General features: G+C 31.3%; 2 protein-coding genes across 2 annotated transcripts in view; both read right to left on the bottom strand.

Annotated features, from left to right (window-relative positions):
* The window catches only part of LOC107453819 (degenerin mec-4-like), a 44,136-nt gene extending 33,972 nt beyond the window's left edge, over nt 1-10,164 (bottom strand). The window contains exons 1-2 of the mRNA XM_071185296.1: nt 9,997-10,164; nt 982-1,220 (exon numbers count right to left, since the gene is read on the bottom strand). Coding sequence (XP_071041397.1) covers nt 982-1,220; nt 9,997-10,164 — 407 coding nt within the window. The remainder of the gene's footprint in view (nt 1-981; nt 1,221-9,996) is intronic.
* Nucleotides 10,165-11,186: 1,022 nt separating this feature from the next.
* On the bottom strand, nt 11,187-14,028 carry LOC122269436 (cilia- and flagella-associated protein 58-like). The gene has a single exon (XM_043042601.2). It carries the CDS (start codon nt 13,954-13,956, stop codon nt 11,422-11,424), a length of 2,535 nt encoding a protein of 844 aa, XP_042898535.1. The 5' UTR covers nt 13,957-14,028; the 3' UTR covers nt 11,187-11,421.
* Nucleotides 14,029-15,374: the final 1,346 nt, after the last annotated feature.

Here is a 15,374-nt window from a genome sequence, read left to right on the forward strand (position 1 = left end):
TATGTATTTTGCCATGCAGAAATACACTTTTTAAAATGATGGGAAAAAATGTATGCCTTACAATTCAAATTTTTTCAGCTATTAACTGAAAAAAGAATAAGAAATAGTAAATACTCATTAAAGGTTCTTTTTGCATAGTAAAAATGGTTGGCTAAAAAAATTTTATTATTTCCCGCAATTTTTTTTTATTTTGATTAAAAATTTCTCGAGATATGGTGAAATGCGTAAAAAGTAAAATTAACATTAAGGGTTCGAAACTTTGGACCGCTTTTCCGCCCAAACTATTCTGATTATATTTACCAGATTGCGGCTTCCCCTTTTTTTTTGGGGGGGGGGGGGTCAGAAATCCGAATTCGTAGAGAAAAAAAAAAGATTTTTTTTTTCCAGAGAAAATGCATTTTGTGTTTGAATTCGTAACTTAAAATATTGTCTGCACTAATTAATTAGCAGATTTGAGGTCAATCTCTCGGACCATTAAGATTGAGCGTGAAGATCTGATAATTTATTCAGGATGGTCCTTTTACTTTTTTACGCACTGTACCTTGCGTAAAGAGATGGACTTGTATCACTCCGCAAAGAGATGTTTCACCGGTTCTTCCCCTGACATATATCTAGGAAAACTACTGGACAGCTCGCTTTCAATTATCGATTTATAATTATCTTTTTGATATTCAATTGTCCTTCAATGCGCCATTGGAAATAAAATAAAAAATATTACATTAATATGATATTGCCTCAATGCAAAGATATTAGGGGACTGGAAAGTAATGTCATTTCGGTGCATTAAATATTCGTTAGTCTTAAAAACCAATTAATTTTTTTCGATTCCTTTCTGAACAGGCATTGAATGGGTTGTTGCTAACGAGGGGGAATACATTATTCATTAAAAAGGAAATTTTGATAACAAATATCGAATGAACTGAAACGACATTACTTTCCGGTCCTAATGTATTAAAACTATAGCGTGTATTGAACACTTGCCTGTTGTTGTTACAGAAGGTAAATGCTGGAAGTATAATTTCAAAAGGATTGCTTTCTTCTACATTCACTGTTACGGGATATTGATAATAATAATGTAAAAAATCACACGCTTGATATGAAAATCCCAGAAAACACAAAATAAAGAATACTGTTCTTGCGATTGTTTTTTTCCATGCGGAAGATTTTGCAAATTGTGACTCTCTGAGCCGTCTAAATTTTTTAACCTCCTTTTTCCTTTCCTGCAAAGACGTTTTAAAAATTGTGAGTATTTACACGATACATTAGTTAAACACAGAAGTAAACAAACAATTTTAGGAGAAATAAAACAGGGCTAGCTGTCATAGTGTCAATTTTCAAGAAGTCGAGAAACCTATTTTTTCACCTTGTAAAAGCTCTGAGACTAGCGTTCTCTAGATACTGAGGAAAAAAATCTGGTGGAAAAATGTTTATACGAATATTTGAAAACTAACTGCGTTATCTTTCCAAATTAATGTTCTAATAACAGAGATTCTTCCCAGGGATTCTCTAACAAAAGTAATTTTTTAAAAAGATGAAGAGGTGTGCTTTTAATTTTCACTTAAACAATTTTACTACGAGCTTTTTAGTCACTTTATGTCAACTTTTATACATATATATAGCCCCAAGCTTTTCCTTTCCTTCAAGCCTTGCCAGGCGCTGTATTTCAACAGGACAATGCCCACCCTCATATTTCTAGGACTGTTCAATCCTTCCTTGCATCGCGGCAGGTACAGCTTCTTCCTTGACCTGCGCATTCTCCGGATATGTCGCCGATTGAACATGTGTGGGATTTCGTTGGTCGGCGTCTTACTCGTGATCCTCGTCTTGTTGCTTCTACAGACGAACTTTGGGTACGCATGCAAACAATATGGAATGCTCTTCCTCAGACAGACATTCAAAATTTGTTTGACTCCATGCCACGTCGTGTAGCAGCACTTATTGCGGCGCGTGGTGGTTACACAAAATACTGATTTTGATCTCTTGTTATTGTTTGTTTGCTTTGNGCTTAGAAGGGTAGTTGTTGCGTGGCGTTAAAGTGAGGAGTTTCGTTTCCATCGCTCTAAAGCATGTTGTGAAAAGGCTTAATGACGAAAAAAGACGAGATGCTTGAATCCATCGTGCTACTGTCCTATATGGTAAAGCATTTGCTCCAAAGGCTTCCACTAATCCTCGATAGCATTCTGTTGCATTTTTGCCACGGGCAACCTCGATTGTAAGCCACGACCGCTATATATAACTAAACCGACACAATGAAAGAACCAGGAAGGTGAAATTTTCAAGGTAATAAATGAATCAGAGGAAAATAACAAAATGTGGTTGCACACTATATGGGTATGTTTAATGTAGCAGAACTCCTTTTACCTTCACTTAAATCTTAACATTGCTAACCACATCAGTTTTAAGAATGCTTGCATGTTTTTTTAGGCAGTGGTAAATAAAATAAAGCAAAGAATTATTAGTCCCGCCTTCTAATAAATTGCTAATAAAATAGTTCAGACACAACTTTTTTTCTTCCACTACGTGTTTCGATTGATACAGTTAAACTAATTTCAGTTTGTTTAATTAACTATTATATGTTGCCCTTTTCGGTGGTTTCACGTTATTGAAATAAGCAGAACTTGTTTTTTACAGTTCATCCCAGTAGAATATAGATCAGATGTCTTTAGCATAACTTGGCATGATGATATTGCTCGCGACCAACTCATCATAGTAAAAATTTACCACTATCAAGAAATTTTATCCGGCATATATCCCTTTCGAAGGGCCATAAAACACTTATTTCCAAAATATAGGTATTAAAACTTCTTAGTATTGGTGCTGCTTTAATAATCACCAAATATATCAATATATTATTTTATACCTATATTAGTATATTTGGTACTTATTCCACAACCCTTCAACATATGAATTTTGTGCTAAATACATTTATCAGTAACAGCTCTCTAAAGCCGAAATTTTTTAAAAAAAATCGAATTATTATTTGAGCTTATTGATAAGGATTTTGGAGCATTTCTCTACCTGACCTTTAATTTACTGTTAATATATTTATAAGTAGTAGACGAACTAAGTTCCTTTCACCCACTGGAGGTTTAGAAAATAGGCAAAAATGGGAGAATGTCGCACCAAAATATATTTTTTCCCTATCTCATAACGGTTTGCTATCTGTTGAAGACCTCAAATTAAAATAGGAATTTTTACGTGCAGAACCGTTTGTGGGTTAATTCTAATTCATTAAAATATTCATACACTATGTTTGCTACCACTGGAGGAAAAAAAATCTGAAAGTACGGAAACCCCGTTGTAGAACTATTATCAAAACTGTGCCAGAAACCATCGAACGTATTACCGTCAGCATTGCACAATTTTTAGCAAATAGCTTATTTTATTTTATTTCAATTAATACATATTATCAATACTAATGAAGTATAAGGTGTCAATAAAAATATGGAGACTTTTTTTGGTTCCCTAAGTATGACAATTTCTTACGGTTCTTACAAATAAATAGCTTAACTCCATCACTTTTGCTTTGTATTGCATAGCTTATTTCTTTTGTTTCAATATGCATTGATATATGCTTCTTTTATTCCAATATGCATTCAATATCATTACCTAATTTAATTAATCATCATTGGAATCAATAATACTATGGTGATTATTTACGTGTCTCCTAAACGAAAAAGTACCACAATCCCATTAATTTTGCCCTTAAATACAGAAATCTCTTTTTTTTCTGTTCGATTCGGTACTTGCTCTTCATAAAGAAGTTCACAAATACCTACACATATGACATATGACGTCAGCGCCTGTTGATCATTTATAAGCAAAATGGCGTGTTAAAGTTGAACTAAGTTTCTTCACCTAAGTTGGAATGTTAATTAACATGAAGTTAATTAAGGAATTTAATTAAATGCAGGAAATTTAAATTCTGTTTCTCGTTGGCCACTTGAATATCAAGACTTGAAATATCAAGCGTGTGAGCTGTCATAGGCAGAAAAGCGTAAAAACACATGCTTATAAATTTTTGAAGAAATATTGTTTTCTCTCTTTGGACAACTAAAAGCTGAACCAAATTCAGCTATAAGTTGGGTAGAATTAAAAAGTTACTCTTTTTAAATGAAATTTGAAATAAAATGTTCTCAAAGAAAGCGTTGATGACAGTTATGAAAGTCATGACATTGAAAAGATGCGTAAAAAACGCCGTCTTACAAGTTTTTTCTTAAAAACATAATTATTGTATTGTTTCAAGTCTTTATATTGTAAATCATTCAATTCTACAAGTTTTCTTTTTCTCTTCTACTTATTTTTGCTTTTGATTTTTGTACAAAATTGTTCAATTGTAGTTTAGTTATTATCAATTGTATAGCTTATGATATAAGAGTTTTTAACACCACATTTGTATCTTTAAAATATTCGAAATTCATCAAAATAAAATCCACTTACCACAAAAACCGTTTGATTATGTCGATGTCGGGCGCTTAAAGTCATTTTGCATTCAAGATTGTGGATTCTTTTATTATTTCTTTACTTACAGTTTAACCTGAAATTTGAAACGAACAAAAATAACTGAAGAACAATAAAAGGTACCTTTTTTAAAATTTCAGGAATGTCTGACAAATAAAATAGGGAGATTTTGCACTTCCATACGCTCCCGTAAGATTGAAGCAACTGCACATTGTTCGCTTTTATTTTAGATACCACGCATCTTTACGTTATGTTGACGTGATTTACGCTGCAGAGTCTTAACGTTACTAAGACTGAGCTACAAGCGCGCTGTTTGTAGCTATTAAATGTTGTTTTCTGTTGAAGCCTGCCTTCGGACTAAAAACACGGACATGGAATGCGAATTTGAAGAAATGTATTGATGAAATTTAGAAATGAATCCTGTGATCTTACAACCATTAAAAAAATTATTTTATTGGTTTTTGTTTAACATTATGGTTGTCTACTTGCACTAGTTTCATAAGAAACTAAATATGTTTTCGCTATTTCAAAATTATAAATTGTATTTATTTTAGTAAAACAAAGTTAAATAATCAATAAAAGTTTAATAATATTTTTTCAATTATCAATAGTAATAATAAGCTGCATTCTTTATCGCTGAATTCCTCAAAATCTATTATCTACCAAATTTTTGCTCATAGAGCCACAGTTTTACGTAAAGCATCTTGAATCGTGTGCTACAGCTTTAAAAAAAAATTGTCTACATACATTGTAAATGTTTGTTTTGATTTTGTGAACAAAGTTAAAATGATATACGACTATGTTGGCGTTTTTAGCTTACGGGATTTCTGCAAAATCTCTTATTTTCACAACTGATATTTTTTCACCGGAATTACTTGAAATCTTACTACGGGAGCGTACGGAGGACAACGTAAATTTACGAAATCTCCCCATTATATAAGTATTATTGCGGAACAAGTCAGTTAACATTACAAATCAAATAATTTATCAGGAATCTCGCATAAAATTTCAAAGAATTAGCAAAACAAAAAAATATATTTTCTGTAAAAATGCAGAAAAATGTCAGTAATTTTACTGAAATAAAGTACGTAAAACTCTGCAAATTACTTTTCGACTAGGAACACCATTTCTGGACATTTCAATAAGGACTGAAAGTATGTCCAAACAATGCAAATCGACAATTTTAACTTTGAAGAAATTAGATTGAGTCGCGGTGGCTCCCGGAATAGAGCGTTTACCTCCTAATTAGGTGACCCAGGTTCGAATCCCATCAATGGCTGGTTGATTTAAATTATATTTCCGTCTCACTGCGGCCACAGTGCTAGCGTACACTTATCCTCAGTGGTACATGGACTAGGATCACTTTGTCGGCGGGCTAACCATGGGAGGTTTTTGATATTTACTTCTTCGTGTAACGCAAATGCGGGTTAGTTCAATCAGAAAATACTTCACGAAGGCTAGTTTGTTGGAATGTTTGATCCAAGAGTCGACAAGTCTTTCAGGAAGGCAAATTTCTCACAATGCTTGATCCAGATGTTTCCTTGTCTTCTGAGTTGAGTTCAAAATGACAAGGCTACGGAGTTAAACATTAAAAGTCGTAAATTCAAGGTTGGATCGATTTTTCAGTGCCGGTTATAAAATAAATTCGATTTAAGCAACTTTATGGACAATTTTATGGCATATATCTATATTATTTGAATCTAGTAGATTTTGTTTCAGGGTCGAAATCTGAAAAGATAGGTGGCTTACAAAACGCAAAAATTATTAAAGTTTAGATGTATAATTTTTTACGTAATGATTAAAAATATCTAAGAAAAGCTAATTTAGTTTAACCTTTCAACGCTGATAGGACACTGGTGTCACTTTTATATATTTTTTTCTGCAGTTCTAATGACAAGTAAAAATATATTTTAGTTTTTTTAATTATGAAAAATAGTCAAATAGTTACTATAAAGGTTCGCGGAATTATATTTCCACTAAAATATAAAATCCGAAAAAGTAGTTTAATTTTTTTTTCTTCTTTTCATTCATATTCAAAAATTTATAAATAATTGAATTTTGCAAATTAATTTTAATGATAAAGAGCATTTTATCTTAGATAGAAATGACTGCAAATAAGAGCAAATTTGAAAAATGTTGAATTTGTTTAGAAATGAGCCGTGAATAGGAAAATTTTATCTTTAACGATAAAAAAGGCACCATACATCTCATAACCATACATTATTAAAAAGTCTAAATATCTAATTTTTCGTATACTTTCACCTAAATTAAAATAAAATAATACAAAACGTATGAAAAATAGGAATTCTGCGTCAAAAAGTTAATAAAGTAATTTTTCTAAAAAAAAAAATTTTATTGCATCTACAAGTTTTTAAAGAGCTGAGTTAATATTTGGAATATAAAAATTAATAATACTCACATTTATATAAACTTGAATGGTTTTACACTTATGTCATTTATGCCAAGTTTAAAACATTTCGCTTTTAACGAACACTCTTTGCGTGATTTATTGCACATAATTTTTTTAAAAACCTATTATAATAGATATTGTAAGAGTTAACAAAACATTTTTTGATCGGTATCAGTCTCCAATCATCATTACTTTCCCATTAGTCTTCTCTGTTAATCACAAAACATTCAAAACACCAATAAACTTTTTTCTTTAATATTACGTAGTAATTATATTTTTGATTTTCAACGATAGTTAATTACTTCTTTCAACACAAGGTCCATGCAAAATGTAAATTTGGATATTGTAAGAAAAATAACGTGTCCTTTGCATCATTCTGAATTATTTTTAATGAATCGAACATCATACTTTCGATAATAGAGTAAATTTTTAAGTACTTATTAGTGCAAAATTTAATAATTTTCTACTTACATAAGTTTAATTCTGCGGTTGTAATCTAATCATGCCTCTAAATCATGTGATTTAGTTTATAGTGTTTGAACGAAGTTTAATTATGTTGCAATAAAACATTAATCCGTTTATATCATTTATTTATAGGATGAAAAGAAAAGCAAATAAATTATGTTTTTTTTACTTCATTTGTTTTATATCATATTCTATAAAATGACGTTTGACAAAAGGATATAGCGTGACACGAAAGGAAAGAGAAGGGTTCTAAAATATTGAAAAAAAGTGTGACCATTTATGCAACAAAACATATATATAAAAAAACATATATTATAACAACCCCGAACAACAAAATTTAAAATCGACATAGGAAAGAAAAGCTATCACGTTGCCAAAGGATTGTATAATTCAGAAAGTATGAAAAACTATATTGAAAGTATATGAAATAACAAAAAAATATTTAAATAAAGTTATAATTTTAACGAAAAATTACTATTAATAACTTATTGCTATTAATATCGTATTACAAACGGTGTGGGTAAGTACAGTATACGCCTATTCAGTCAAGCTTACTATATGCACTACTAACAAATTAGAGTTATAACTCTAATTGTCGTAACTGAGGACATTTTACGTCAGCACTGTCGTTGATGCTAACCGCGTGAGGAATTCGTATCGATCAGCCATCACTGGGATTCGAACTCGGGTTACCTCATTGGAAGTCGAATGCTCTATCCCCTGAGCCTCCAAGGCTCGGCATCTATAGTTTGTCTGAAGAACTCTCAAAAACAGAGTCTGGAGTCATCTGCTAGTATAGAAACATTTAAGAGAGGCGAGATTTTGATACTTCTCTCATCTTGAAGTAGTTTAACCTCTTAACCATGATCACAGACAGTGTTTCAGACGAATGGCAAATGGGAGTTCTTTCAATAGACAAACTATATGTAATTGACCGTTGGATTTTTTTTATGCAAATAAATCTTTCGCGAACACTGTCAACAGGGAAATCGTCACTACAATCATTTTATATTGTAAAAAACATTGTTTATATTAATATTTTGTGTGTATGTAGAACTTTTTAGAACTAAGGAAAATAAAAGCAATATTACGATAATTTTATGTTACATTTAAATTTTGAAGAGGTTCTAAGCCTTCAGAAAAATATTAAAAATTATAAGAACTTCTGCCTCGGTTATGAAAAGAAATTGATAATTATTTTTATTATAAATCAAATACAGAGATGCCAACTTGCTCCGGACAGCGAATAAATACTTTCGAGTGGTATTTATTAATTACGATTCTCGGTTTAAAAAAATTAAATTTATTAGGCTTTTATCCACCACTATTTCTAAATAATTCGAAGGGTTATATAATTTGCCATTTAGTTGTTGATAAGTCAAGCTAAACTTATAAAAAAGTAAGCAAAGTTAGTCAAATATTTGCACATTTTAGTTTGAAGTTATATACCGTTTTTTAAATTATTTTGGCTTGTCCGGAGCAGTTGGCATCTCTGCAAATATAGCAGTATTATGAATGGTTTACCGTGGAAAGCTGTGTGCGGGTGGCGCTTGCGGTAAAAATTCGTAATAGCACCTCCGGGTACTATTTCCGATTTATTTATGCGTCTAAGCTTAAAAAACTCGCATTCCTATATTGGTATTTTACTTGTACTGTTTAGAATACGACTTATGTTTTCTACCATTTAATTTGTAACTTCAGTTGAAAATATAAAAAACTCATTTCTGTGTGATATTAAGTTCCTTACATATAGATTCATGGCTCGCGCTTTTTTAAAATTGATAAAATACAGAAAAATTTTATAAATGGTAAAAAAACGATCAAACTAAAATACAAATCTCAGTAATAAATCTTTCTAGAATATCAAACCTGTTCGCACAATCGTTTCGTAAACATAACATAAGCGGAGGGATACAACGGAAGTTCTCAAGATTCCGCTTTTGTGACAATCCAAGCTCAATTCACAAATCAGTTGAAAAAATTTACATTTTTTTTTTAAATCGATTCATAAATTTGTTAAGAAAAGAATTAATCACGACCTAAAAGATCTTATTGAGAAGTTTAACATATTCACAAATTTGGTAAACATTTATTTCAGTTNATTGGTTCAAACGCATGCAAAAGTGTATTGATCATCATGGAGAATATTTTGAAAAACAATGAAACCAATTTCGATCCTACATATTTGTTTTTTCATTATTAGGCCAGAAATATAAATAGCAACCCTCGTATTGGGTTGGAAAAAAAGTTGGCAAGAAAGTAATTTCGTTTTTTTTTCTTCAGTGCGAAGTAAAAAAAACACATTTTCAATACAAAAAACAGAGTGGGTAATTTCAGTGCGAAATAAAAACTCATTTTTTTAAAACAAAAAATAAATGAATTTCAATCAGTCAAATATCTTTCATTCTATTCATTGACCGTTTGCCATCTTTCTCTTAACTTCGCTCTATCTGGATGCAAGCCGCTAGTAGAATTCGTTTCGATCAGCCATCACTGGGATTCGAACTCGGGTCACCTCGTTGGAAGGTGAATGCTCTATCCCCTGAGCTACCACGGCTCGGCATCTACAGTTTGTCTGAAGAACTCCGAAAAACAGAGTCTGGAGTCATCTGCTACTATGGAAACATTTAAGAGAAGAGAGGTTTTGATACTTCTCTTACCTTGAAGTAGTTCAATCTCATAACCATGGTCACAGACAGTGCTCCAGACGAATGGCAAAGGAAAGTTCTTTCAACAAACAAACTATATGTAACTGACCGTTGAATTTTTTTTGATGGAAATAAATCTTTTGCGAACACTGTCAACAGGGAAAGCGTCACTACAATCATTTTATATTCTAAAAATCATAGTTTATATTGATATTTTGTGCGTATGTAGAACTTTCTAGAACTAAGGAAAATAAAAACAATATTACAGTAATTTTATGTTACATTTAAATTTTGAAGAAAAAAAAATTATGTATGCTAAACGTTCTAAGCCTTCAGAAAAATATTAAAAATTCTAAGGACTTCTGCCTCGGTTATGAAAAAAATTGATAAATACTTTTATTATAAATCAAATATAGCAATATTATGAATGGTTTACCGTGGAAAGCTGTGTGCGGGAGGCGCTTGCGGTAATAGCACCTCCGGGTACTATTTCCGATTTATTTATGCGTCTCAGCTTAAAAACTCCGCATTCCTACATTGGTATTGTACTTGTACTGTTAAGAATACGACTTATGTTTTTTTACCGTTTAATTTGTAACTTCAGTTGAAAATATAAAAAACTGAATATAACACACAGAATAAGGCAACACTTTATTTCTGTAGTGATATTAATTTCCTTACAAGTAGATTTATGGCTTTTTTAAAATTGATAAAATGCAGAAAAATTTTATAAATGGTAAAATAACGATCAAATTAATTACAAATCTCTGTAATAAATCTTTCTAGAACATCAAACCTGTTCGCACAATTATTTCGTAATCACAGGGACTAATATAGTAATCATGGTAATCATAACATCTATGGTAATCATAACATCTATGGTAATCATAACATCTATGGTACTCATAACATAAGCGGAAGGATACACCGGAAGTTTTCAAGTTTCCGCTTTTGTGACAATCCACGCTCAATTCACAAATCAGTTAGGGAAAAAAAAATTTTTTTTCAAATCAATTTATAAATTTGTTAATAAAAGAATTAATCACGACCCAAATGTTCCTATTGAGAAGTTCAACATATTCACAAATTTGATTGGCATTTATTTCAGTTTATTATAATAGTTCATGTTCGCTGTAATATTTAAATTAATAATTGAAAATGCTTAGTTAATTTTACGAAAGTGATATAAAAATCTAGAGATTTATATATAATTTTTTGTAGACGAAAGACTCATTTTTAGCCAAAGAAAGAGTCCATGTAAATATTAAATCAGTCTTTTATTAAATTTAGAAGATTTTTTTTGTCATATTTTTCTTAACTGTTAAAAATTTTAATTCCCATTCCTAATTAATCCATTCTTATATCATAACTGTTTTTGGAGGAAATATGTTATGTAAAACAAATATTAATTTCTTATAAATGTTGCTAGATAAGATTTTAAACTTTTTTAAGGCTGAGAAATAAATTGTTCAATTTCTTTTTATGTGTCTTATTTTCGTACATATTTCTGAATGCTTTCAATCTTGTATTATCCACCACTTCATTAATAGAGACAACGTCCGCTTGCTTCCTCAAACTATCCTTTAATAATTTCGGTAAATCTTTTGATCTCTTGAAACTATCTGTATCTACTTTTTTCTTCGAACTAATTTCTTTTATAATCTCAGAATCTTTCGATTTCCTGAATCTACCTGAACCTGTTTGCTTCTTTTTCGAACTAGCATGTCTTACAATCTGCAAGTCTTTAAATTTTCTTAAACCATCTAAATCTAGGAAATTTTTTCCGAAGTCCACATCAGCAAAATTACTTTTCTTTTCAGTAAACTGATCACTCTCGCTTTCACCTAACTCACCACTCTCGAAGAATAATCTGTTGTTGTCGAATTCGGAGACCGATGTTCCAACCGAAGGATAACTTTTCGATGAAGAGTCTTCTTTGCTTGTGTGTAACGAAAACTCACATTCACTGCTCTCGGAATCATCAGCAAATATTTCTTCATTCGATGGCGTTGTATCACAAACTCGCCCAAAACCTGGTTTCAGTTCTTTTTCCTTCTGGAATTGTTCCAAATTACCCAGTAAATAAACACTTAATTCAGTTTGGGGAACAATGTGTGAATTCGTCAATACATTGATTTTCTCCGCTCCGGCACCTTCTATGACATCATCTGCTTCATCATTCTCACAAACTGAAGACGCATTTGACTGAAGGTCTTCTGATTTTGGGTATATTTCATCTAACGAGTGTTTACTGTACTGAACGTCTTCTGATTTCGGGTATATTTCATCTAACGAGCATTTACTGTTCTGAATATCTTCTGATTTCGGGTATATTTCATCTAACGAGCATTTACTGTTCTGAATGTCTTCTGATTTCGGGTATATTTCATCTAACGAGTGTTTACTTTTCTTATGTTTTGAAAAACCCTTCTTTTTCGACTTATTAACTTCATCAGTCAGTTTTTTATTAATTTGAGCCAATTCATTTAAATACTCAATTATAATCAAAACATTCTGTTCTAATTTTTGGATGGAAGGATTTAAATTCATTTGCGAGCCCTCTCTTAAATTTTTACTTTTTAGAATTTTAGAACATTCGTTATCAATCTCATAAAGTATTTTTGCTACAGTTTCTTCATTTTCTTTTTGAATCTCATTAATTTCTTGGAGTTCATTTTTTGTTTTCATTAGATCCGTCTTAAATTGAGTAACAGATATTCGTTCAGACTGCAAGTCTGCTTCCATAGAGGCTAATTCCGTTTTTAAATTTCCGATGGTATCTAAATACTTGCAAGATTCAATTTTTGCTAACTTCTCCCTCAAAATATGCCGTTCATCTTCTAGTTTTCCAATATTACTAACGTACTTGTCTCTTAACTCCTCCAGCAACTTCGTAGCAAGAGACAGTTTGCTACTTTCACTTAGTAGTTCATCTTTTTGACTCTTAAGTGCTTCAATTTCTCGCGTTTTATCCGATGATTCTTGACGCAATCGAACATTTTCTGCCTTGGTACCATTCAACACTCGCGTCATTTTTTGAAAGCTGACGTTGAATTGGATTACATTAGATTTACTGACTTTATACAATTGGTTAATCTTTTTAAAACGATTTTGTAATTTTCTAAATTTCTTCTCCCATTTCGTAGCCGTTAGTTTCTTGTCCATTTTAATCTGTGTATCACTCAATTCTGCGGCATTGCATTCGAATTGCTCTTTATCATCGCTTTCTGTATAGTTGACAGAAGATTGTTCGGTCCATAGTTTTTCTTTGTTGACTAATTTTTCCTCTAATTCGAAAACTTGCAACTTGAACTTCTCATTCTCCTGAGAGAGTCTCACGTTTTCTCTCTTCTTTGCCTCTAAATCTACTTCCATCGTTTGCATTTGTTTTGCATTTGACTCAAGTTGCAACTTCATCCGAGCTCTTTCATTCAGAAAATTTTTTGTGTTCTCTATTTTTTGCAGCAGCATAGAATTCTCTCCCTGTAGACGAGTCACAGTTTGTGTTTCTTTTTCGAGACAAGTTTTTAATTTATGTACCTCACAAAGCATTGTCTTTCGTTCGTTTTTCATTCGTTGTATTTCATACTGAGACGTGGAATCATCTGATGAATGATCGTTTAACACCAATGGAGAATCGCTTTGCAGCTTAGACACTCTTCTGTTATCTGATTTCAGTTCTTTTATAAAAAGCCACGCTTTATCTAACTCTTCCTTTAAGGTATCTATCGTCGTTTTGTCCTCTTCGGACAGCTGAACAGCAGCTTTAATTTTTGAAGAATTCGACGCTATCTCTGACTTCAATTTCCGACAATGAGTAACCATTTTCCTATCATTCTCCATTGCACGACAAATGGCTTTTTGAACTTCTTCCAGAGTTTTCCGTTGCTTGGTGGAGCTTGCGTCTTTTATTAAATTTTGAAGAGTCTCCATGGCAGTTGTGTAATGAGTTTGTAAATTTTCTGCTTCCATTATTTCAGTTCATTGATTGCCCTTACTTAAGCTTTCATTTTCCAATCATCATCTGCAAAAAGAAATAATTTATATTATCTGATTAAACCAAATATTCTATTCCATATCCTGTAGTCAACAAAAGAATATATACATTAGATGCACAACTATTAGCAATGCCAAACTCCAAAAACTTGAAAACCCCTTCACTTAACACTCATGATGAGTCCAATTCATGAACCTGGTAAACTAGTTTGAGTTCAACGGTGCTGGAGTCAAACGCATCTATACGGATCCAAACTCAAGTGACATGAAGTATAACAAATAATAACTTCAAAGTCTGCTAACAGCTGTACAAAGTCTAAAAACAAAACTGGGAAGCGATAATATTTCATAAATGCTTTCCATTTTTTTTTTCGATAAAATTTACAAAGTAATCAATATAATCCAAACAATCGAGTTCAATAAAATCCATAAAAATTTACAAAACTGGAACAATTTGAGAAGAATAATTTGTTTTAGCTTTCGTAGGATTAAATGAAATAGTGTAATTTTCATGGCAATAAACTGCAGATAGTCTGAAACACTTTTGTAGCCTCAACTCAGAAAATAAGTCATGTGACGTTATCTATTGTATCGTATACATTAATGAAGAATGAAATTATTCAGCTGGGAGATTGAACTGGATCAGTGTCTTGGGGAATATAAGTCATGCTTTTTTCAGAGGTGACGTTCTTTCGTATCATCAAACTATATATATACAATAATAAATTTTTTTATGCTTTTTACACATAATACTGAACAAAATGTTTCAATATACAATGTAAATGTTTGTTTATCAACAGAAAAATAATGATATCAACAAACAAGAAATTAGCGATCAAGAATACAATAGATAAATAGTATCAACAAGAAATGCTTACACTAATAATTATCTTAACATTTTATATTGATGTTAATTTATCAACAGACATACAAAAATATCTATAAAAATAGGGAACAAAATTGTAATATTCTTTTTGGCAGGGAAGAGAGACCAAAAGAAATCGAATTATGAGACACGAGTTTGAATTCTTGTTTACCATTTTCAAAGGTTTAGATAATTCGGACCTAGTCAATACGAATAAATGTTTTTAATCGTCAATAAGGCTCAAATATTTCCTTAGTACTAAATTATGTTTAAAATAATGAAAGCATTATAAACCAGATATGTATAAAAATGCTCCTCAAAGGAAAAAAATTTTGTTACATTATTGTTGGTGTACAGTCCCTGGACATATTATTGAACGCACTATGTATTTATTCTATGTAAAGTCTTAATTATAAATTAATACTATACAGCTTTATTGTTTACACACGACTGAAACCGGTTTGCACTTATTTGCGTTAGTGTATTAATTGGTTAACATCGTAACGCTAAAAATAAATACAAATAGGAA

Source organism: Parasteatoda tepidariorum, chromosome 9 (genome assembly GCF_043381705.1).
Source record: "Parasteatoda tepidariorum isolate YZ-2023 chromosome 9, CAS_Ptep_4.0, whole genome shotgun sequence".
Taxonomy (NCBI): domain Eukaryota; kingdom Metazoa; phylum Arthropoda; class Arachnida; order Araneae; family Theridiidae; genus Parasteatoda; species Parasteatoda tepidariorum.